Raw genomic sequence first — 25344 nt, 5'->3', positions numbered from 1 at the left:
GAATCAATGACCCGGTCATTCAGCAGTGGCCCCGGCCAGGTCAGTCTGGCTGCTAGAAATTTTATTTTTTCCCCCTTCATTTTTATTTTTTTCTAAATCAGACTGAGCACTGAAGAGTTGAAGGTCACATGGAAGAAGCGGCGTGGGTTCAAGCATCTTGGGGCTGCGTGAGAGCACGGGGCGGGCTGGCGGCACACAGCACAGGGTGGATTCCACCAAAATGTTGGCATTTTCCGACTTCTGATTTTGCAATGGTGTTATTTTTCAGTGTGGTTTTAATGTAACCTGTGCATGGGGTTAGGTTTCCAGTATGGGCTTTTAAAGCTGGATTTTTTTGATGGTGCTGTTTGTTGCTGCTCAGTGGCCGTGGTTGGTTGGACTCGCCGTTGGACTCCCCAGGATTTATGAGCCTGTCGGTTGATGCATCCCCTTGTTTGCTTTCTCTCACTTTATCTGCTAATTTCCAAATTCTTTCACATTTTTCTTTTCAACCTAATGTCTTAATTCTGGTGCTTTATTAATCCATCTAATTATGCTGAGTTCAAGTTGTTTGAAATCCACTTACGTCGGTATAGGAAGTACTTACTATATTAATCAAACGATCCAATGTGGCTTCTTCTGTGAAGTCCTTAATTTGTGCTATACATATTCCTCCTAATAATATCGAACTTTGTAACAATGCACATTTCCTCTATGTTCCCAAGGAGACACTGAAATACATTAATTCTGTGATTTTTTTGAGTATACCAATAATTCATCCAGGCATGTGATGTTCCCTTGCGCAGCCACATCAAATGCCATCAGTCTCCAAAATCCCAGCAACGGGCTCTCTGCAGGGTCTGCAAAAGGCTGTAGGGAAAGAGCTGCTTATAACATAAAATAGCTTTCTTAAAGATTTCAAATATAATAATAGTTGAAATAATATATTGAGTATTGAATATTTGAATCATATAATAAATATAATAAAGAGTTTTCTTAAAGACTTCAAAATTTTTTTTAAATAAGCTTTTAGGAAGGACAGCCTAGGCGAGGGAGCGGACCCTTGGAGGGCTCTCATTGTGGGTGGAAAGCATCTCTTTTGCGATCACCATTTTGTTTCTCTTTCTGAGAAAACAAGAAGAGTGTGGCGCTCGGTTTTGCTCAGCATGTATTTCTGAGCAAACGCTATGGATGAAGATTTGCTCCATCTCTGCAGGAGCAAAACGGTGTTTCCCCCATATATTTATTGGATTTTCATGAGTGCTATCATACTGGGTCATACGGGCAGCGAAACCTTGTTAGGGTGGTGGTGGGGTTTTCCCCCAAATTTTGTGTCCCCTGTGTGCCCCAGCTCTGTGGTGAACGCCGGACAGGGGGAAGGTCATCGGAAACCTGCAGAAACCGAGTTTCTGAGTCAAACTGGAGGTTCAGAGCGTCGGATTTAGTTCTGTTTAGAGCCGTACTTTATTTAAAGCAGTTGAGCCGGGGAGGGGAAGGCGGCATGGAGAAGCAGTAAGCTTAATTCTAGGTCTGACAAAACCCAGTGCTGGAGAAGCTAAATCTATAGGGTTTAGTTAGAGGAGCCCTGAAGTGCTTGAGAAGCAGCATCTCAGTCACTGAGACAGCGGAGACAATATCAGCCACGTCGCCTCTCCATGGGAAGAGAGGAGAAATGTAGAAATTAGAGGTATTTAGGACCACGAATGAAAAAAACCTCAAACACTTTTTTGCTTATGCCTTAAAAGTCTGTCCCCATCCAGAGCCATGCGATGCCGTTAGTGACACCAGGGAAGTGGTGGGACCATCGGCAATGCATGTCTGGCTCTCCAGCCTCCGAAAACGTTGCGCTCTGCTCTGCTCGTCAACAGGCTTTGCCCTGTGCTTTTTTTGGGTCTGGCATAAAGTTAGTTAAACGAGGCGGTGTAAACACGGAAAGCTTTGAAGATTTAGTTTAGTGTTTCTAAATAAATACAAAAGATGGCCCATGCATGAGCATGTGTGGGAGAGGATGGGTTGGCTCGTAGGGGCGATGAGCATTCGTCTGCCTTTGCATGTTGACACCGGTGACTTTTTTTTTAAGACAGCAGCTATCAGAGTAATGGCCGGGTACCAAATTTTTTCTCCCCTTGTCCTGTTTGTGCTCCTCTGACTGCGGAAAATGGTTGTTTGTCTGTTGGGTGATTTGGGAGCAAGAGTTTTCCCAGCCGGACTGGTCCTTGCAGCATCGGGCACGTACCAGATAACAGCCCCTATCCTGAGCTTAAGTGTGTCACGCCATTAATAGCTTTAAGGTTTCAAACTGAAGGAGGGATACTTTTTTTTTTTTGTGGTGGTTACTGATTAATTAGGTCAAATTCTCCAAAATTAGACTGCTGGAGAAAGAATGGGCCAACAATTTGCATTTTGACAAAACCTTGTGAGAGAAACCGATGGGGGCTGATTCCACCTCCTCCCCCCGCACGCTCTGTCCCATGCCCCAAACTCAATTCTCCCCAGAAGAGGTTCATTTTTAAAATTGTATCCATTAATATCCCAATTTCCTCCCCCCCCCCCCCTTCCAAATCTTGCATTAAACCCCTGTAGATTCTGCTTTAAGTAGGCAATTAAGCTAACAACATAATTATATCCCTTAATGCTCATTTTAACCGGTTTAGAGAAGAAACAAAAGGGGAAAGCAGCTTCAAATACATGGAAATAAAAGCTCCGTTGTAAAGATATTTTTGATACTCGCGATAATTTGTGCGAAGTGCGGAGTTTGCCCATTAGTGGCTGCAGGGAAGCCTGGAGATCACGTTTAAGAGCCTTACAGGCACCGTGGGGTTTTACCTTCTGAATGTCCTTTTTCTGAACCCTCTCCGGGCTGCAAATTTCGGGGAATCCCAGGAGACTCTAGAGTATGTCCACTTCATATTGCAATATAGTGGCTGCATAGCTGTGGCCTGATAGGTTTTTCTTTTTTTTATTACCTAGGCAATTAGTCACCAGAGACCAATACACTGAGTCTGCAAGCTGCCGCCTTACCGTATGTATGAGTGGAAAATAGAGCGCTGCAAAGTAACATTGATGGAGAATTATTGTAGGGAATCTGTGCAGATGTAGTGAAGCTCCTTTGCTGCCCGTGCAGAGGCAGACCCGAAGGGTAGCCGTGCCCTCGTGGTAGCAAGCAGAATAACTTCTGTGGTTTTGTGCAGAGCACACAACGTCCGCAAAAATCTGTTTGCGAGGCACAAAGTTTTATGAAGACCCTCCGAGCTTAGAGCCAGGAAGCTGCTCTGGCATCTCGGATCTTGCTGGGGAATCCAAATACTTGGCTGGAGCCTGACTTTCTGAGGTTGGCTGGTGACTCTGACGGACTGATGTTGCAGTACAGGCGCAAGTAACTGCAGACACTGCTGTCCTTTGCAGAAACGTGTTCATTTTCACTCTCCTTTGCCCACGCTAATTCCAGTAAGGACATGGAGGTGCCGTTCAAGCAGTTTGGCCCATGTTTGTGGATCCTGGGAGAAGCATCTCAGAGCTGTAAGGATCCTGTCTCAGTGTGCGAGTGGCAGTGATCATCTAGATCTAGTGAGGAGCACCAGCTTGACCATCTTTTCTGGATCGTTCAGGTGAACATAAAACAATTACTATTTATCTTTCTTAAGAAAAAGAGCTGGGGATAACCTGACACTAAAGCAGCTGGGATCCTTGAGCAGAGCCACGTGCATGCCAGCGTGGTCACGTTGCCTATCTGCTCACATTGGCCATGATGTGTTCATGGACACCTCAGCTTCTGGGGGCAGGGAGCCTAGACAGGGAAATATTCAGACAATCACTTCTTCAGAAGCTTTGATTAGACCTGCAAGATACTTTCTCACATGTTCACCAGTCCCTGGAGGAGGCGTTGTGGGTGATACCTGCAGACATTCCCTTGTACGACCCACTCTTTGGCTTCTCTGCAGACATTGCCCATCAGGAGTGCAGTGAGCATCTCTTGGAGCTGTGGCTTCATGGACTGGAGCTTCTCTTTGCTCGAAGGAGAAGGCAGCTTATAGTTTAGTTTTCTTTACACCAATAAATAACGATTAGTTAATAAGGATTTTCCATTTTTGCTAAGGTGTTCAGGTTTGAAACCACCAATGTAGGAATTAAAAGTTGTCTATATCATTCCTAGTGTGTAGGGAGATGGTGTCCCTTACATATGGGTTTTTTGGGGTTGTGGTTGGCAAAGGAATACAGTGTAATTAACTGGATATTGGCAGTCTGTCTTTAAAATCAATGCTAGATAAGGAAGTGAAGGAATTGGATGGAAGGATGGGTGTTCTCTGGTTTGAATAACATCTATCGCATGACTCGCTAATGTGAGAGGAGAGGATATTTTCAGTGTAACGCCCTAGCTGATTTCCAGTCCCAGTTCAGTCACCATCCTGCTTGTTGCGGGTGTTCAGCTTGTCTTGGCAGGGTAAAGCTTGTCCGTGGGACACTTACTGGGCTCTTGAGCCTGTGCCCTAACATGCTGGAGCAGTTTGAACCTTACTTTTTCTCTGAGCTTGGACATGGGTTACCTGTTTCTTTGCTCTTCACGGAAAACAGGATATCATGGCTTATTGCCAGATGTCCACCGGCTTAGAGCAGATCTCTGACCTGCTGTAGCTTTAGCAAACGTTGTCCGTAGCTCCAACCTGGGGTGTCTGCTCACACCTTCAGGGATGCGTTGCAACGAGTGAGGAGATGTATGGCATTTTTGAGCAACTGGAGATGCCCCAATTAAGTTGCCAGCTCAACAAAGCAGGAGGAGGCTGGAGTGAAGACGCTTTTGAGTATTTGTAATGGTGAAGCTCTCCAAAAGGCTCTCCACACCCTGTCCTGCCCTTGCCTGGGGATGTGTGTCTCGTGTGCCCGTCTCTTTCCAGCCAACCTTCTCCTAGACTCAGGAACGTCCTGTGTCCTCCTTTGTATTTAGAACAATGTGGAGGCAAAGTTCATCAAAGTAGAGGTCCCTCACCCGGGATTGAGTTTGGGGATTAAAGGACAGTCCCCAGTATTCACTGGGCTTTTACACAGATGCCCTGAACTGCCACAGCTTCCCATACTTCCAATCCCACGCTTGGAGTGTTATGTGCAGAAAACAATCCTTGGCCTGAAGAAATTTTCCAGATGTTCAGTAGAATAATTTATTGGAATGGTGTGCTTTAAGCTAGTGGTATACCATGTTTCTTGGGTGCCGGATGGTTCATACGGAAAACATCCATGGCTCCTGCTGAGGTTATGTATGATCTGAGTGGAAAACAATGCACCCAAGGTGAATAATTGTGGGGCTGCCACAGCACGAAGTGTAGGTGAGCATCACTTTTTCTTTTTTAATGGAAGAGCTTGTGGAAGCTGGCATACGTGAGCTTTTCCCAGCCCAGCATCTTCTGCAGTAGGTACTCGCGGGGGACTGGAGCAGGCTGGCGGTTGGAGGATTTCTGGTGACACATCTGGAGGAGGAAACAGCCCTTGGCCTAATTTTTTTTTCATGTGAAGGACCACAGATCCATTTCAGTGGGTTCATTGTTCCTTTCTCAACTCGGAGGCAGAACCAGCCCTGTCTGGCTCTGGCAGCAGCAGCCTGTGTTGCAGGGAAACCCAAACTTCATTTGGAAATTAGGCTTTAATGCTTGGGCTCGGGGATTTCTCTCCAGTTCTTAGACATGACACAAGGCTGCGTCTGAATTTTGGGGAGGCGATCACACCTGCTGGCTTTCCTTTCACAAGACTTTGCAGCAGCTGCTGGCCTGCAGACTGGCAGAGGACTAATGATGCTGCCTGCAAAATTCAACCCCGAAATGGATCCTGTAAGAACATTTGTACCTTTTTCACATCACGGTGGTGGTTCTCCCATGCTGCTGCGACAAATCTGTCCAGCCGCAGGGCTGTGCAAATAATAGAATATTTGGTTTCCTTGAAGCTCTGACAAATTGAAAAATTCGTTTTCATGTTGAGCCAAAAGAAAAATGTATTGATTGTAATTTTTGTTGTTGACCAGAAAATAAAGAATACCATTTTGGGTTGCATAGTTTTGAGTTGAACAGAATCTGGGGCTTCCAAGAGCTTCATTTAGATTTTGAACACATCTTACAGTTCTTGCTTAGAAAATAAAGAGGACAGATATTTTGCCTGTATGAATCAGAAAATTTTAAATGTCAGACTGTGTCACTTCCACTTTTTGAAAATGAGTGTCATTTTCTATTGTGTGAATGGTTCAGCAAAAATGACACTAATCCATGCAATGGTCGGTCTCACTATAGCTACACTTTCGGCTGAAAATAATTTCCCTGCAGCTCTATGCCCTCATTTTTTTCAGCTGCATGAACTACAGAGAATTGAAGGTCGTGCAGGTCGGGTCCGGGCGATGTTTGTCCCATGCAAACTGCTTGAAAAACGGTTTCTTTAGCCCAACTGATTGCTCGATGTTGTCGATTTGGGAGTGACAAAAGCGAAGGTTGATGGTACGAGGTGACATCCCGCTCTTCCCAATGCCGTGCCCCGTTTGAGGACTTCTGGGTGAGGGTTGCGGGGTCGCTGCCCTTGGGCAATATTTGGCTTATCTCAAGGAGGGAAGCGGTGCCTCAGCAGGATCAGTGCTGCAGCCTTAACAGGTTTAAATGTACCCAGGAAAAGCTGTTTTTCCTCTTCCCTTATTTTCCAAATGGCCATCGTTCTCAGGAAGCCGTCAAACCCACCCGCTCTTGCTGAGAGCAGCTAGGCTTTTCTGTGTTTTTTGGTCTTTTTTTATTTTGGTTTCTTTCTTTTTTTGTTTTAATCTTGGAGGTTTGTTTGTTTATTTATTGATTTATATCTGCTCGGGGAGTCGATCTGGTGATATTTATAGGATTTGTGGTTAGCTGATGGGAGTTATTTTGCAAGCAGAATTTCTAAGATTTCTACTTTAAGCCTGCTTTTTCTCCAACTTCCTTCATTTTCCCTCTTCCTTCTCTTTTCTCTTTTTTTCTCTTTTCACTATTTTTTTTCTTGCTTTTTTCTTCTTTTTTCATTTTTGAGGGAGCCAGGCAGACTAAACTCTTTCTGATTTTTTCCCCCTGTAATTACAGCTCTTTTTAAGTTTGAAAAAATTATCCAGCTTTGTGTGCCTTCCCCCCTTCTTACTTTTAGAGCAATGTGGTTTAACTTTTTTTTTTCCTTTCCAAAGTAAAATTGCCACCATTTCATGCTATTAAAAAAAGCCAGTCATACAAAAGTGGGAGAGAAGGTGACGTCCCGTAGTTAACGTCTCAACGGTAAATGTTTGTTTAGTTTCAGCCTCTTAGCCCATCTCTAAATGCTACGAGGGATTTTGTTTATAAGGATAAGATTTATATTTTGCAAATGGACGGCCTTCCCCGCTAGCATCAGGAAAGGGTGTTGCGTATTGTCGGGTGCCAGCCTTGCAGGGGACCCTTGGTCAACGCTGGACCTCTTTACGGTCCTTGTTCCTAACACCATCTCACTGCGATATTTATAAAATCATGCATTTTTTAATTCTAGATACCAATTTTCTGCCTTGGATGATCATGTGTTTGACAAATGTTTAATTTTCCATTATGTACCTCAGATTTAAGCTAAACATTGTCAGTACCTTGCATCTGTGCAGTGCTGTTAATTATGGAGGGACCTAAACCATTCTCCAAAATGTACAAAAAAAAAGAGGTAAAAACAACTCCAAAGTGTACAGTTCTGCCCAGGGATCACATGACTCCCACTGAAACACAAATGACTTAACCATGAGCTGGAGCAGCTCCTCTGGGACATGCTTCGCGGGCTCTGCAGATTTAAAGGGCAAAGTTTTAGTCTTATGAAAGCTTCTTCCAAGAAGTGCTTCATCACAGGGTTCCTTCTTGGCTCTGAGATCCACGATGCTGTGGCTGGTGGATGTCCCACCAGTGCGAGTGGTCCTCAGGATGTTCTTTACATGGGTCGGGTTTGGTTTTGTTTTTAATTTTTCCTTGCGTCTTGGGTTGGGGCTTCTTGAAGGTCACACACTCTTGCAAGGGACCAGCAGGATGATCCATGTGAGCCTCTGTCCTTCTCACGCTGGGAAGCAGCAACGGGACTTTGAGGTTTCATGGGCAGATGGGAGGTAATCAGTTCGGAGATGGTTTTTCTTCTATATACAGGCTTGGCTCCCTCTTTCCAGCATCCTTTTTAATGCTCAGCAGGATTTGAACATCTACAACAGCTCATGATACAGGTGGGCCTGTATTTGATGGGCCATCTTTCTCTCAGGTACTTGACCTGCTTTATCGTGCATCAGGAGTGCAGGCTAGCAATGATATAGAAGATGCTCCCACGTAGTGTCTGTGTTGCACCTGCAAGTGCGTTTGGATTTGGACATCCTGCTGTCTGAGAGCTTCAGGTGTCTCCCGGCTGGTCTTCGCTTTGGCCAAACCATGCTGAGCTCTATGACCACCACCTCCACGCCGGGACTGCCCGGGAGGCTGTGCTCCCCGCCGCACGTCTCCAACCACTGCAAACCCCTGCTCTCGCTGTGATTGCACAGAGCCTTATTTTGGGGTAGATTAAACTGTTCCTGGTCAACTTCTGCCGTGTTCTTCCACGTGCAGCGGAGATGAAATGGTTTCTCAGGTTGCCTCCCATGAGCTGAGCTGCGGTGAGAGCCCATGCATGTGCTCCCAGCCCACTCCGCTTGCGAGGTGGTTCGTCTTAAACTCAACTTTCGGGTCTTTCCCACCACATCGTATCGGCTCCAGCGGGGAAGGACTGGACCTCTGCGGGTGGATGGTTCCTGGCCGTTCCTGCCGTGGGGGTAACTCGTGCGGTGGGAGGCTATTGCAGCCCCATCAGACGTGGCATTTCAAAGCAAAGGCTGCCTACACACAGCCGGGAGATGGGCCTGCTCACAAACGCCTGAACAAAATGTCTTTAATGGCACTCCTGTAGTAAAACGTGTGGGATTCCGTGTATAAATAAGTCCTATTTTAATTTTTTTTTCTGTGTGCACTCGTAGCTTGTTAGATATGTTTGTTTTATCAACTTGGAAAAGTGCCTGTAATGGGATTTTTTTAAAAATTGATTTCCTGAGAGTTTCCTGTGAAATTGGAAACCTGGAAAAATGGGTGGATTTCTGAAATGCTATCGCATGGCTCCTTCTCCCCTTTTTTTCCCCCCAAGTAAAAAATAATAATCCCCTCCTCCCCCCCAAGGTTTCATTCCATATACATTTATTCTTTAAAAATATTTCCAGCTGTTTCTTTTGCTGGGAAACTCATACCATCTGTAAACAACTGCTTGATGCAGATAATTCTGTTGTTTTGCCTGGTCACTCTTATTTTCCAGCTTTTATAATACGAGAGTTCAGAAGTAATCAGTAATGCCTTTTCTCCTCTTCACCCTCAATTTGATTATTTTTCTCGTAAAGAACGGAGTAAGGAGAGCACTGAGCAACAGGCGATGGAAAAAATATTTTGATTACTTTTCAGCTGCTTATAATCAAGGAATAACTCTTTAAATCCAGACCAATTTGCTGCATTGATTAAATTCATAATTTTAATTTCATGACTGTTTTTTTGGGGAAAAAAAAAGGTACGTCAGGTTGAAGCTTTTTAATACTTGTTTGAACATTTGTAGTTTCAGGTTAAAATTTATTTAATGTTCCCTTTCTTCGGTCTACTTCTGCTAGCGTGTGCTACTTGAATTTCCCTGGGCTGCCATGGGAAAAAAATTGAAATTCAAAGCACAGATTCTGCCAGTACTTTCAGCAAGTTCATAAAATTACTCATATGAATATTCCCTTGACTCAAAGGCAACTGCTTACAGTCCTTAAACATGTCTGCGACTATCTGAAGTATCGGGAGCCAAAGCGAATGGTAGGTGACACGAATACCTGGGGTCCTTCAAAGGCCATTTTTTCCCATTTCAAGAGGGAAAAGCGCTGGCGTGGTTCAGCACCTGGCCAGGCTGGTGGTGATTTTGTGATGGGGTTTTTCACTGCCTTGCCGATTCTGGTGTTTGCATGGCTCTCCTGGTTAGCAAAACCCCATGTGTGCCTTTTCCAGCAGGAATTCAACCTTTTCAGTTTGAAACTTTTTAGAAGAACTTGTAATTACGAGTTACTGAGACAGCTCAGAAATTGGGTGGATGGAGGCAACACACCCGTTATTAAATTAAGATCATAAAATGGGAAGATAATAAACAGTAGGCAAGAAATAAATACAATGAAACTGAATGAGAATATCTTCTAGACTTTAATTGTGATTTTTTATTATTACTATTTGCCTGCTTACAATTTTTACCTCTGTGCTGCAACTTTCTCTGCCCCAGATAAGAGTTTGGGGAGAAGTTTGAGCAAACCCAGTCCCACTGTTTGCAAGACCAAGCAAAAAAAAAAAAAAACCCTAAAAAAAAAAAAGAAGTTAAAAGAAAAATAATTCTCCTGCCAATACAAAGAGAATTGAAATCAGCGTGGAGAGGGCCCCTGGGTGAAGTCAGAAGTGAAACTACAAGAGCAGAGGGGATCATTCCCGTCTCAGCTTTTCCAGTCAAATCCCGTGCTCACGCCTGACATTTGCATTGGGCTGATCAACCTGGTTTCGTCATTAGTGTTTGTTACTAATTAGTATTTGGGAGGCACCTAGCGGCTTCACGGCAACTGGGAACCTGCGGGAACACGAGCGGTGAGAAATATTGTCAGCTGTTAATTATCCCCGGTACCGCAGGGATGGGCCCTGGGAGAGGGGGGTCACTCCACACCCCCATGGGTGGGACGGGAGGAGACCCCTGGCTTCACCTGAGGCAGTCAGATGGTGGGAGAGAGCGTCTCCTCTGCAGCTGTAATGCTGTCTCGTGGTGGAAGGTCCTGGGTGTCCTTGCCCAAGCACTGTGGTCCTGCGGTACCATGGCCCTCGGTGATGGTGTTCGCTGGCTTAAGGTCTTCCTTGACACGCGTCCTCTTTGGGAGGTTTGCCACCAGCAAGGAGGGGACGTGGCCAGGGGCCTGGTCAAGCTTGGGTGATGCTGTTTTCCTATCTAGAAGCCGCTCTGATTTCTTTTTAGGCTGAGCAACCGTCTCCAGCAGGCATTTATTTGCATGTGTAAATGTGGTGGAGGTGCTTGTGTGGGTGAGGTGGCTGCTCAATAAACCTCGTGAATTTTGGTCTGCTCAAACACGCTCCGGACATGGGGCTTCAGAGCAGCCACGTGGGGAATGACGAGCTCCTTGTGTCCCCAAGTGTCGAGCACTGGGATGCTCTGTCTGTCCGATGCGGGGGCACTGGGGACAGGTCGTGTCCCAGCAGGTCACTGTCACCTCGGCACCTTCCCATGAGTGAACCTGGGAAATCTCAACGTTAAAATAAGTCTTTCTAAAGCTGGGTTTCAATAATGCCTATGCCTGGGAGTGATGAGCGCCTTCCTCTCACGCTGGAGACTTTCCTGTACGCTGTGTTAGAGCCCAAACAAGATCATTGGTCTTTGCACCGATGGGTGGTCCACGGGCTTTTGGTACCACCACGTCTCACATGCTCCACCCTATGCTCCAGCGGTGGAGGTGTTGAGCATCACCTAGATGTGCCCCTGGCATGTTTGGTTTATACCCATCGTCAGTGCCTTCATCATCTTTCTTGCCTGCTGGAAAGCTCATCCCTGGCTTGGCAGGAGCCGCGCGTGCTTCTGCGGCTGGGATGGGAGTCGCTGCCTTTTTCTTCTGATGACCTCAAGTAGAAAACACTCGGCTATTCTCATCTCGGAGGGTTCAAAAATCTCAGATTTTTTTTTTTTACTGTTGGGTTTTCCCCCTTGCCGCAGGAAGAAGCACTGACCTCAGCCCCTCTGCACGCTGTTTTTTCCCGTGGCAAGGCTGCAGCTGAGTAAAAGGGCAAAATTCCCCCGGATGCTCACGAATAATTTTGATGCTACTATTTTTTAAAGCTGCTGCCGGCATCCCTGACCCGCGTCTCGGCGGTGTTGCCCCACAGTCAGGACAGGGGGTGTTTGCAGACCACACGATGGGCATGGGGGGACGGGGGACCCTCGCTCCTGGGGCTTGGCTCTGCTGCAGGACCGGAGAAGATGCCTTGGGTAGAGCTCAGATTTCCTCCTTGCAGATATTTTTTTCTATTATTATTATTTTGATTGTTTCTTGAGGGGAAGCTGCAGCTGAGGAAATAGGCAACACATTCCTCCAGCCCAAGGAACTTGCTTGTTCCCTGGTGGAAAATTCATCCCTTTCGGAGGCTGCCCTTACAAATCTGCAAAGGCAAAGGGTGAGGATGGGACAAACCACAGCAGTCTAAAGCGCTGGAGATCATTTTCCTTTGTGCAGGGGATGCCCTGGCTTTGGGAAGCGCCCAGGCACGGGTCCTGCTCAGCTCACCCATTGGCTCAACGTTGCTCCGTGCTTTTTATAAACTTTGGGGGACACTGCTGAGCTTGGGGGGATGAGAAGGACAACAAGGGGGTGACGTAGGGGACTGCGGTGCCATGCAAAAGCCGGGGCTTTGGGTTTCCTTGGCATCCCCTGTATTGGCAGGAGGAAGCGAAGATCAAAAAAAAAAAAAAGGGGGCACAGGCGTATATATGAGTCCTTGTGCTCAGCAGATGTTTTGGTGCGGTGCAGGGCTTCTTTATTTTTTTTCCCTCTTTAATGAAAATTAAATAGGAAACTGCCAATGTCTTGCCCTTTGTTTAAAAAAAAAGGGGGGGGGGGGAAAGCACTTCCTGCATTTTCTGTTGCTCTGAAGTTAATAATAACAGACAGCGCAGGTAGGCAGGCCTGCAGTTATTTTTATGGCGCATTCCTTTGTGAGACCTGTTTTCAGTTGCTTCTCCTGTTGCCAAATTTTAATTATTTGGGGTGAAATTTTCCATGCTGGGTGCTGCTGGCTCGTTTCTAAACTACGTGTGTTTTGTGTTTCACCGAAAATTATTCAGCTGTCTTTGGGAAGACGTTCAGGGAAAGTAGGTTGTGGGTTTTGTTTTTTTTTTTTTTCTTTTTTTCCTCAGGTAAAACAAACAATTCAGCCCTTTTACAAAGCATCTGGAGAGTAAACCTGATTTTTTCCCCTGCTCTGGGGGAGGAGCTGGGGCGAGCGGCTTCTGCTCCTCCTGCAAACCCTGGGCAGAATTAGGGGTATCTCCCCTCGGCAGAGCCGGGATGAAGTTCGGAGGCAAATCACGGGGGGATGGCTGTGTACGAATAAATAAATGGATTTAAAACCTTTTCCCCCTCTGGGGAAGGCTTTGGCGGTGGCGGATGGGGGGGTCCTGGCACCCCGGTCCCGTGTTGGGCATCATGCCCATGGGAGCGGATCTGAGCGTGGCGTACGTGGAAGCAAATCCAAGTGATTTGAATAATTGTTTTTAATCATCATTTAAGTGATCAGGCAGAAAGCCCGTGCTTAAATCTTCTGAAATCTCATTTAAGATTTTTATGGTTTTTAGTTATTTTGTTGTTTCGCAGTAACTGTTAAAATGTTGGGGTTTTTTCCCAATATGGTGTAGCCCTTTCTATAAACATGCATTTCTCAGGTCAGTTATACATCTGCTTGGACTCCTAATTTTTGACACTTTATCCTGTTAGGAGATGTTGACTGGTACATTTCTTATTTATCATGATTTACTTTTTGCTTACGACTTGAGTTGAGGAGCATATGGCCAGAAACCACATTCTGCTTTCATGCATTTTAATTTAATAGATATTTATTAGCGTTAGTTAAACAAAACTACCTTAAACGTACCCAATACGTACAAAAGCAGCTTTAGGGAATCATATTTTGAATTGTAAATTATTTTACATGAGAGATTGTATGGCTAATTATCCAGGCCGTGTTTCAGAGCCCCGCGTTCGTCCTCCCCTGCTCGCCGACTGGCAGGCAGATGCAAACTCTGCTCCTCTGCTTTTTCAATTATAAATGAAGAAGTCACTGAATTAAATTATCTGGGTAAACTGGTGCGCAGGAGATTTCTCTTCGCCCTTCCCAAAGACGCTACTTTGTCGAAAGCTGCTCTGACCCGTTTCGGCACATTCTGGCTGCTGGCGGTTAAATGGTGATTTCCAGCAATTCACCGCTTCAACTTGCTTAGGATATTTGTAGTCCTTAAATACCACTTTTTAGAATTTAAATGCAATGTTTTATTTTAAATGGATTAATAGCATGGCCTGCAAAAGGCATCATCCCTTCACATTTCATTCCAAAATGGGCTTACTGCAAAATAAAAGGAAAAAAGCTTATTTCAGCCGGATTTTAAAAATCGTGTACGCACCGCCCAGTTTTTCCCTGTGCTGAAGGTGACCCCCGAGCAGAGCCGGAGAGGAGGAGGTCGCCTTTCGAGTGGGGTCGTGGGCTGGAGGCCGGGGTGGCACCACCCCGGGGCGGAGATGTTCTGCTGAACATTGAGGTGGCAATTGCCCAGGCTACTCCAGGGGGGTCGAGCTGGGTGCCATGGCCGGTTCTTCGGGCAGCCCCATCCTACGGCACAGCGGGTGCTGCCACCTGGCCAGGTGCCGAAGACACGTCCACTGAGGCGTAGTCTGTCGGTCTTTGATGTCGGAAGTTGTTTTTGAGATTTGCTTTGCGATTGCTGAGGGTCGGAGCCGCCTAACAGGGTCCTGGGCATCACACCACGGTGGCCCTGCCTCTTTCCATGGAGAGCTGAGGGACATCAAATGGCTCACTTAGGTCAACTTATATACAGTTTGCTGAAATACTTCCTTTTTTATTAAGCTTGTAATTGTGTTTGTTTTGCAAAGTTTGAGGAGAACGCCATGGCCTGTCTTTATTATGCTTTTTCACCTTCGCATACCGTGTACGATCAGAGGGAATTATCTTCCTGATGGTCTCATTACCTTCCACGCCATGGTCTCGGGTAGTGCGGGTGCTGGTGATTTATGATTAAATCATCTTGCAGCCTTAGGACGGGCTGGGATTCGCTGTGCTTGGCACTGCACGAGTGCTGAACTAAACAGAGCTGTTCCTAAAGAGTTTGTAACCAAGACAAATTGCTGGCACAGAAAATTTGCCAGTTAATTGCATGTGTAGAAACTGGAGGAGTGTGTGAAGGTGTCTCCTGGTGGCGCCTTTGGTGAGAATGGGCTTATTTAAGCATCCAGAAACCTTTAAGACAGCTAGATCTGATTTCGTTCAGACTTGGCTTGCTGTTTAGGTCTAATGGATCCAAACTGGGAAGTCAGTCGTGGGCTTGCAGCAGCCCAAAAACAATCGCGCCAGCTCTGCCCATGTCCGTCGGTGGGTTTTGAGTGTTTCCCCCATGGGAGATGCCCAGGAGATGCCTCCTCTCCAAGAGCATCTTGGGTGGTGTGAAACCATCTAGATTGAGAGCTTTTACCTCTTGCGGTTCCTTTTTTTAATTTTTTTCTTTTAAAATAAACTCCCTAACGCTGGTGGGGTCACACCGTCGCACCTCCCTTTCTGTGCTTTTCATGCATGTCTTGTCCTTTGCACTGGTATGCGCTACGTCCTGAGAGAGGGGAGTCCATTAATGGCTCATGAAAAGAGGTCAAAAAGCAAAAAAATGGCGTTATAAAAAATAAAAAAAAGACAGGGGAAATCAGGCAGGGCAGACACACAAAGAATGGGGAAGATAAGCAAAAAAAGAAGTAAATAATAAAATTGCGTATTGGCCCCAGAAGGTGCCATGCAGTCGGTCGGTGATGGTCGGGAATTGCAGAGGCTGCAGTCACCACGTCATTTATTTCCAGCAATTCATTCGCTCAACTCCAAATACAAATATGAAAAGGAACATAAAATGAATTGCATGCATGGTCCTTCACAGAGTAATACTTGTGTTAGGCTGGGCGGTAAATCACATCAGAGGCACCAGCTAACACGTGTGTATAACCAGGAATAAAATACGGCATCGGGACATCGATACGCTTCGTATCGGGCGCACAATCCCTGCACGACACGTTCCCAAAATGAATTTATATGTAAAGAAATCCTTGCTTACATGGAGGATGAATAACTTTGCAATCGCAGACAGTTTTCCAAAGTTGAGGTTGGCTACGTGCTTCCCAAACTGAAATGTTTTAACTTTTGGTAATATTTAGGTGACATTTGGTGTTGCGGCTGGAGTGGTCCCGCAGGTGATGTGAGGGCAGAGTCGAGGCTGTGCCTTCAGCTTTGGAGTCTGTATTTTGCGGCTTTCACGAGCGCTCATCCAGGCGACCTTTATATTCAGCGGGCATTTTTCACATGGAATTATAATTGCAGGAGCCTGGGCAATTTCTCTTCGATGGGGGAATGTGGCTCGCAGGGTGACTTGCGAGGTTGGGTTGTGCAGAAAGCTTTTTAAACGGACAGGAATTGTAGCGTACCCCATCCCTAGGGGATCTCGGATAACACCGATGCCCCAGCACCCCACAAGGTTTCTGCCCAGGCTGTATATTAAGTCTCCTTTCCCCCCCCCCTTTTTTTTTTTCCTTTTTTTTTTGTACACACAGTTCTAATCTTCTAGAAAATGCCCCGAAGGTTTGAGCAATCTACCAGTTGCAGGAACCCATAAAGCTTTTTTTTTCTTTCCATTGTGTAAGCATGACAAATCATTAATTTTTGATTGATTGCTTTGAATTATGGGTGCTCTGACATCCTTTCTGTAGCTGAACAGCTGTATAACAAATGAACATATCAGTGCTCACAAAAGATTGGAGATCTAACAGAAGCAATTACATTGTCAGCTCCTCCCTTCTGGCTTTTCCCAGGCAATGGAGGGAGGAAATTTTTTAACAGAAATTCCTCAAGTGGCTAACAATAATAATAATAATAAAAAAATACCTTTTTGTAATTGAATTAGATTTTTATCTCTTCATTTCTAGTGGATTTCTTAAACCTTCAGAAGCCAGGATGTGTTTCTGCTTTGTGTAACTCGGAGAATCCGTTTGAACAAAATTTCAGACAAAGAATTAAAAAAATAAAATCAAATTGCAATTTTTGGTTGCTATTCCTTTAAGAATTCAGAATTGCACCAGTGCACTAAATGTGACCTCCATAACTTTTAAATTAAGAATTTATGCTGGCTTGAAATTTATGAAATATTTCAGCATGAAAGAAAGCCTTTTTCCCTCAGGAAAATTGAGCAATAAATCACAGCACTCTCGATTTACTGCCCTACAGCAAGCCAAAGATAGGATTTTTTTTTTTCCTTCCCCCCTTCGTTCTGAAAAAAAAAAAAAATAAAAAAAATGTAATCATATAAGACAGCTTAGCTGCTATCCTCCCACTCTCTAGAATTTTTAATTTCAGCTGTTTCTGCTTGGATTTATTTCCAATATTCCTGCTCGGCTTTTCAATTTCCTCAGTTATTAAATTTTAATTCAGTGCATTAGCATTTAAATTAAAAAAGGGTTTATTTTATCGAAATCGTTGGCTAGCCCCCATCCTGCTGCACATGAATTGCCTGTTTCTGCCATTTGCACAAAATGTGAAATGCAGCTAATATCTTTTAACTTGTATTTGCACAAATTCAGAAATAAAATTTCTGGGTTTGGAATAATATTGTCTTTCCAAGGAAGCCTCTCATCAGAGAGCCAGGGGAAGGAGGCAAAAAGGAGGAGACCCTGGTTTGTCCCTGCTCAGCCCCTTCTAACAGCCCAGAGGGGCTCAATTAGGCAATTCATCGCTAACGAAGGGAGGTGCGCTGGACCTGCTCCTCTAATCCAGGAGCGGGGCCATCTCAGCTTGGACACAGCACTGAATTTGGCTATTTCTGCCTTATTTCTCTCCTGCAAATTGCATATTTTTTTTTTCATAGGAGGGTTTGTTACTTTAAACTTTGGTAAAGTGCGATAAAATAATTGCACAAGAGCAACTGGAGGGAATCGACTCAGAAAGTCGCCTCCGTGGTGGGGCTGTGTCTGAAATCTTGCCGCAGCCTCTTGCAGACCTGGGTTTCAGCGCACGACATGTCCCACCAACATTGAGCACAGGGCATGTGTGTAACCCAGAATGGAAAAACCCCAGGTATTTTGGGTGCAGCATGCTTGCAGGAAGAGTTTGGAGGGCAGTCTTGCCTTGCTTAACCTAAACAGCCTTTTCTTTGATGTCTTTTGCCCCCTTAGGCCGACGAGAGCAACAGCAGTGGGCGGAGGAGCTCTTCCAGCAGGTAGGTGGATGGTTTTCTCTGCTGTTATGGGATGCGGTGGGCAGATGCAGCTCTGCTCGGATGCTCTCCGTCTCGGAGATGGGTGGCGAAGGGTGACTGCACGAGAGGGATGAGTTGGGAGCTGTTAGAGCACAGCGTCCATACACCCATTTTTGGATTTTGCTAAAAAGATAGTTGGAAGAAGGATCGTTTTGGCCTTGGGGGCTGCGTCAAGAGGCGGTTTGCGTGCAGTGGGGGGTGGTACGACTGAGTCCCCCCAGCCCCGTGCCCATGCCGTGGTGCAAAGACCATCGCAGGATGAGGTTCTTGGATGGAGACCTTGGGCCATGCTGTGGCAGTTGGGTGCAGATTCCCCTGCTCCCGTGCAGGAGGAGAGGAGGGGGGTGTCCTTCAGCCCCCTCTGATCCCGCTAAGGGGTGTCTCGGCAGCAGGTGCTCTGGTGGGTACAGGACATGTCAGGTCCCACACAGGGGACTCTGCTCCAGGTGTCCCGTTTGCTGCCACCCCCAGTGTGCGTGCCGGTGGGCAGGGTGCCTGGGGCATGTGGCAGCCCCCCTGGCCTGTGTGTCCCGGCAGCCTGGTGCAGTGCGGGAAGGAGGCACGCAGTCCCGGTGTGAGCAGCAGGAGGAGAGCCCGGCACAAAGAAGGGGGAGGTGATGAGGTTGGGTCTGCCCTGTGCTGTGGCCTCTCCATCTCTTGCTGATGCTGTTAGGGCATTTTACCTTGCTGGGCATGCTGGGAAGCACTAAAGATGGTGCTTCTCAGTCCCTCTCCATCCCTGGAGGAGCAGCTGGCAGCCTGGTCTCAGCAGGTGATGGGGAATGTCCAGCCCTGGCATCGGTGTGGCTGAGCTGCGCCAGTGCTGGGGTTACCAAAGCAGCCCCCAAAAGCCAACAGCATCAGGTGCATGGTGGCTTCTTCCCCGCCAAGATGGCTGCATTTCCATGGTGTGTGGGTGATACTCACGTGGGCGCTTCCAGCAGTCAGGGGGACCTGCTGGAAAAGTCTCCTGCAGCATCCACTGTCCAACATCTGTATCTGGTAGAGTCAGTCCAGAGCTGTGAAAGCATGGAAGAAGGGACAGCCTTCCTTCCTGGCCAGGCACAAATTCCTTTTAGTTGGGTTTCCTCTGCAGAGCAGTGTTGATGTGCCGGGCGGTGCTGGGGAGGTGGTGGGAGCCGGGAGCAAAGTGTGGCTTTGGTGACAGATGGATTTACCTGGTCCTGTGCGTGCTTGAAGCTGGTTCCTGGTTGTCAGCCATTCACAAGCAAACTGGCAAACTCACCTTCCAGGTTTAAAGGGTTTTGTGGTAAAAATAGGTGGAAATGTAGGAGATCAGGGATGCGAGGCTGGAAATGGGGGCAATGCTAAGATGCACCATGGAGGGGAGTGCGTGTCTCAGGAAGGGGAGTGCGCTGCAGAGGAGCATGGAAACATCCACGAGAGTTGGAGAAGATGGTAGGAAAGTCAGGGAGGTCCCATCACGTGGTGGGACGATGCACAGCTTGTTGAGGGGACCACCAAGCACCTGAGGCACATTTGTGGATTACATCAGCATGGACGGGGTAAGATGAACAACAGAAAACTGGAGCCAGTTGGGCTGCTGAGGAAAAAAATCAGCATGGTATGGGGGGCTCCACCCCATCCTGGCATCGTCTCCATCAGCATCACCTGCCCCTTCCTCGGCGGGGGGGCACGGTGGCATGGGCAGCCCCTGAACGCCGCAGTGGCACAGGCAGTGAAGCTGTGATGGTGTGGCAGAAGCCACTGTCTCCGCATTGTCGTGATGTGCACGGAGTGAGACCACCGTCGGTGCACCCAGACAAGGTTTGCTGGTTGCTGCTACTGGGCTCAGCACCGCTCCCCTGCCTGGGGCAGGCCACCGGTGCTGTGTGGAGCAGACTCTGGTGAGTCACGAGGCTTTTCTCCGGGCACCCACAGCCCTTGGCAGCGAAGCAGCAAGCACCAGCGCTCCTCTCCAGCACTGGCTGCCTCCTTCATGGCTCGAGCTGCATTTCATGTCCCCCTCTTTGCATTGCCAGCGATACCATCTCTCCACTAACCATATGCCAGAAGACCCTCCTGTTTCCTCTGGAGACTTGAAAGTGCTGCTGAAGTTTTATCCGTCAGGTGAAACACATCCTTCCACATTTAAACCTCGCTCCGTTCTTCTGATCTCCGAAACGCTGCAGTGCGGGTCCTCCTCCTGCTGCTGAATGTGCACCGAGTGCTCCCCGCCGTGACAGCTGCGGTCCCTGCCCGGTGCCCCCGCTCCGCCGCTCGGCGTTTCAAAATTAAATACCCTCGTTACCAGCAGCTTTTTGGTATGGCAGCGCTGGCCGGCATTGACCGCCTCTGGGGTGCCTGCTGGCTTGGGCTCGGCAGGGGTGGAAGGGTGGGCAGGCAGATTTCGGCAGTGGGGAGCAGCACCAGCATCAGGCATCTTATGCAGAGGAAAACATCTCTTTTCCCAGTTTCGGGGTGGCTCGTCAGTGTGGTCCAGCAGTGCTCGCTCTCGGGACACTGGGAATTAGCCTGAACGAAGCACTGGAAGGAAAACTGGGCGTAGGCTGAGGAGTAAAAGGGGAAAGGAGCCAGGCACCGCTTCCTTCCCCCGAATTCTTTATTCTGACTTAGAACTCAATTTTGTAGCTCTCACTGGAGGGTTTTGCAGAGCAGGTGGTCGAGTGCATTCTCCATGTGGGGGCTGACCCTTCGGGGTGTCCCCTGTGGGCGTCCTCCCTTCCCGGCTGTGCGGGAGGTGCCCTCGGGGCCGAGTGCCTGAGCATCCTCCTGGGTGTGAGCAATGGCCTTCCCAAAGGCGGGTACCCGAGCACCCATTGGGGTGGCAGAACTTCCTTCCATTATCACTGTTATTTTGTATGTACATAGAGAAGAAGTGCAAGTCTGGCCATCACTTTTTTCTTTTAGAAAATTGGAAACAAAATCCACTTCAGCATCTACCTGATTGAACAAAAGATGGTTAAAAAAAGGAAAATGACCAAGTCTGTTTAAAAAAAATAAAATGGAATAAAAATTTAGTATCTCAGGAAAGCTCTACCAGTGACTGAAGGTTGAAATTTGGCTTTGACAACATCTGTGAGGCTGTTAGCGGCTGGAGATACAAGGTAGATGTTTTTCAAAGTTGTTGCTGCTTGAAACTCTCACTAATTGCAAACTATCAAGGAAGATTTTAATGATTAATTTATGTCAGTAAAAAATAAAAGCAAAATAAGGACAACTTTACCTTTCTGCAACTTTTTTTTTTTTTACTATAGCGTGCTTGATCTTAATGTGGTGACCGTAGTATTGGGTCGATCCTATTTTTATTTATTTATTGTACTGAATTGATTTTATTCTGTTTCAAGTAAATGTTAGAAGCTCTGAAGGCACAGGATTTTTATGATCTTGTCACCCCCACAGCTCTGATCTGGCCTGACTGCTGCCTTTGAAATAACACGGTTCAGCGTGAGCAGCTGTTTGCAGCTGAGAATTAGTGGTGGCAGAACGCACTCACTATTCTCCTACCTTATTAACTTGTGTGTGGTTCCTGTACCTCACGGAATGCTTATTAATGGGAAATTTTAAAAAGTGAAGAGAATTATTAGGAGCATAGAAAAAACCCCTTTCTTTAAGGGAGCTAGAAGAGAGATGGCTGTTTGCCTTGGAGAAGATGACAGCTAAGAGACAACATGACAAAGCTGTGCGTGTTTTTGAACACTCCAGAAAAGGTAGATCAGAGACTTCTTTCTTCCTTTTGCAAGAGTAAAAGAGACAGTCGACAAAATTAAAAGGCAGCAAATTAAAAGCCAATAAAAGGCAGGATTTTTTCTTGCATGATGGGCAGTTAGGTGTTGGAGCATGTTGCCAAGAGTGGGGCTCAGAAGGGGCTCAACTGGAAGATGGCATCAGTAGGTGACGTGGGCTCTTGAGGATGAGGCACGTTGCCTGGGGATCAGTTACCTTGCTGCTGTCTATTGAAAAGTTTCTTGAAGCTTCTTCTGAAGCCCCTTCTGCACATGGTGGACCAGATTCGGTATCACTCACTGGTGTGAGTCTGTGTGACAGTCCTGGAGGGCTTGGAGGGATGAGAGGGCAGTGTGGGAACAGCGTTGGGAGCTGCAGACCTCGGGGTAATCGCTGGGAGTCTCCATAACGCTATTGTAAAACTAACTACTTACCAATAATTAATGTCAGCATTCAGATGGTGGGCTCTGGATCTTGACAAGAAATAATTGAAAAACCAAATGTGCAATTATGTCTGACAAGCAGCGTGTGCTTTTCTTGGTCACCAGAGCCTTGTGTAGTCATGTGTTAGACACGGTTTTATATAATTATTATTGTTTATATGGTGGGTGTCAGAGAAAGGAAGAATTTTAGTTTCAAGTCCTCCGTTGGCTATTTATTTTAAAGTCATTAGATTTGTTTTCAGACTTAACTATGCTTAATGTGCGAGACTCCTGCTGAATAAATCAGACCCTGATATAGGAACTGCATCTGTTTGTGGAGGGAACGGAGCCAGCTGGAAGCTCAGCCCCCGTCTGCACCAGGGCTGTCACCAGCCGGGGAACCCGCTCGCAGCACAGATGTAGCTGTGCAGAAAAGCGTACTCCGCTCCCAAAACGGAGGTAAAATCCCAGACCTTCTGGGGTTATGAGTTGGCTGTGAGGGCACGGATGAGTCTCATCTTTATTGCAGCGTTAACAGCACTGTGGTAGAGGTCCTGAAAAGGGTGGGAGGTCTCTTGGAGATGGAGGTCCAGCAGAAGGGCTCTGTGGTGCTGGCCTGGAGGGAGGCAGAGCACTGTGCAGGCAGGAGCATTTCCAGTGGGTGCTTTAGGCTGGGACATGAAGGTCTCCCAGCTCTGACATGGTGCAGTTTTCCACGATATGCCAGACCAAGCCGTGGTGCTTAGGTAATCTGGTCGTTTCGGTCTCTATTTTAGAAGACATGACTTTCCAGCTGGAGGAGAAGGTACTGAGAAGTGGTTGCACCTACTTTCCTCCTTCTCGGTTCACCCGTCTGCAGCCTGGCTGGTGGCATCTTTCCCTCTCCTCCCCACGTTGCTTGCTCTGTCCTTTGCGGACAGGTCCTTCCTGGCAGCTCCTGTAACCTAAGGGAGGGTCTGCCCTGGGGTGGCACCAGCTCTTCTGCAGGCTCCTCTCCCAGCTGACCAGTCCTCCCCAGGTCCCCAGCACTCGGGGAGGACAACCTCCGTGCATGCCCAAGCTGGAAGTTGTGGTCTCTGAACCTCGGGATAGGGCTCCACACCCCATGGAGGGATGTGCATGGGGACAGGCCAAGGGCTGCGTGTTTCCAAGAAGCAAAACGATTTAAATTGCTTCCCCTTTCTTTAAAAGGCCACCTGTGGGATTTTCGGTCCCAGAGCGTGAAGAGCTTCAGACTCATCCTGCGTCAGAAAGAGAGAAAACTATTAATAATTAGGCAAGGTATTTAATAAGACGTGGTGCTCTCTGAAGGACTCTCACCAGCCATCTTCAAAAAGAAACGAACAAACCAACCAGCACAAAACCCCCCCAAAAGTCCCTTCTGGCCAATTTAAGAGAAGCGGATAGTTCAGTTCTGTACTGCGACCAGCGCAGAAGCTATGGGAAACCCAGGCAGGTTTCCTTGAAACCCGAAAGAAGGTCAAATGTACACATATGAAGAGATGACAGCACTCGGACACATCCCGGCTCCCATGGGACCAGCATATTTTCTGTGTAATCCACACCAATTTGCCAAACGCCAGAGCCTCAGAGGGCTTCAGATGGTGTGAGGTGGAGAAACGTCCCTTTCTGGAGCTATAAAGTACTGAGTCATGGTAGCTATAATGTCCTCTGCAAAGCTGACTTACCAGGAAATTGTTTTCCTTGGGTCACCCCCTCTCCTGGCCAGCTTGGGGTTGTTCCGATAATGGCGTAGAGCCTCATAGCTTGTTTACATTAAATGCATGTGTATCTCCAGCAACATGACGTCTGCCACCTCATTTGTATCACTCCCCAGCTGGGGAGTTTTCCCAGTCCCAAGGTCCTGTCTCCTTTCTGTCCGTCTTTTCCCGTTTCTCATTTTATCCCATTCATCTTGCGGTCGTGCCGTGCCACGCTGCCGCCAGTGGGTCGGTGGGACGGTCCGGCATAGGCTCCTGTGGCTGTGTTGGAGGACCTATGGACATTTGCAGACAGTTGTCACCCCCTCAGTCATTTCTTAGTCGAGCAACATAGAGCTCTTTCACTGATATAAATAAACCCTTAACATGTTCTCTTTGTTTTTTTCCTGAATTTCTTTGTTGACATTTCCACGCTTGAAAATCTAAAGATGCTGGCAGCTATTCTATTATCATCTTAAATTTAGTTTTTAACCTGCATCATTTGTATGTCGCATTTTTTATCTGACTGAGTTCTTTTGCTTTTGGCAAACAGTGCGCGTTTGTTTTTTGTTGGATAAGCCAAATTTTTTTTATATTTGGTTAGACTTTCCTCTTCAAATCATCCTCAAGATATTCCTAATAAGGGCTGAAGGGAATTTGTTTTGCTAATACCTTAGGAATTCTTTGTGGCTCTTGACTATTGTTCTAGTTTGTATTTTAATGTTTAATTTCTAGAGAATAGGCAGCCTGATTTGGTCCTGTAGTTTACCTTTTCTGAAGGATTTGGAGCTGCCGAGCATCCCTTGAGGAATGAACGCACGATTAAATTCCTCTTAAACTTACTGAAGCGGTGTTTGTTGTCAGGAAAGGTTGTGTGTTTTAGTAGATCAAGATAGTTGGAAAAATTAAGTATGCTGCTTTGTTTGTTTGTTTGTTTTCCCTAGATTTTAGCACTGACACCACAGCATACCATACCACCAAGTGTTGCATTAGTTATTTTGGGGTTTTTGAAAGCTGTTGCCTCCGTTTTTAAGAGCTGGCTGCCCTTAGAGGCAGGTAGTGATCCTACTTGAGGCATCTGTCTTCGAAAAAGCCTTTAGGTCCTTCTAAATTTATGAACTCCATAATAATACTGGTTTTCATTGAGCAAATTTTTTCCAGGAAAACCTAAATGGCAGTTACTGTTATACTTCTGCCTGCAGAACGATGTGGTCTCATGCTCTGATTTCAGTTTATTTTGGGGGGAGAAAGCAGAAAACTTAATGTGACCCAGATAAGGATAGGGTTTTGGGCTGCTTCTCTTGCCTCAGAAATTTTCTTTGCATGCCCAATTAGGGTGATGTCACCAAGCCTAATTGCTTGATTTGGAGCATGGGCCTCACAGCCTTCGAGAGTTCCGCATT

General features: G+C 46.7%; 1 protein-coding gene across 2 annotated transcripts in view; it reads left to right on the top strand.

Annotated features, from left to right (window-relative positions):
* The window catches only part of ZNF618 (zinc finger protein 618), a 165008-nt gene that overhangs the window by 50522 nt on the left and 89142 nt on the right, over positions 1 to 25344 (top strand). For both annotated transcript variants that reach the window (XM_076355837.1, XM_076355836.1), the window contains exon 2: positions 18029 to 18072. In XM_076355837.1, coding sequence (XP_076211952.1) covers positions 18029 to 18072 — 44 coding nt within the window. The remainder of the gene's footprint in view (positions 1 to 18028; positions 18073 to 25344) is intronic.

Source organism: Aptenodytes patagonicus, chromosome 18, assembly GCF_965638725.1.
Source record: "Aptenodytes patagonicus chromosome 18, bAptPat1.pri.cur, whole genome shotgun sequence".
Classification (NCBI taxonomy): domain Eukaryota; kingdom Metazoa; phylum Chordata; class Aves; order Sphenisciformes; family Spheniscidae; genus Aptenodytes; species Aptenodytes patagonicus.
The sequence above is the reverse complement of the archived record's forward strand: the minus strand, read 5'-3'. Positions and strand labels throughout refer to the sequence as shown.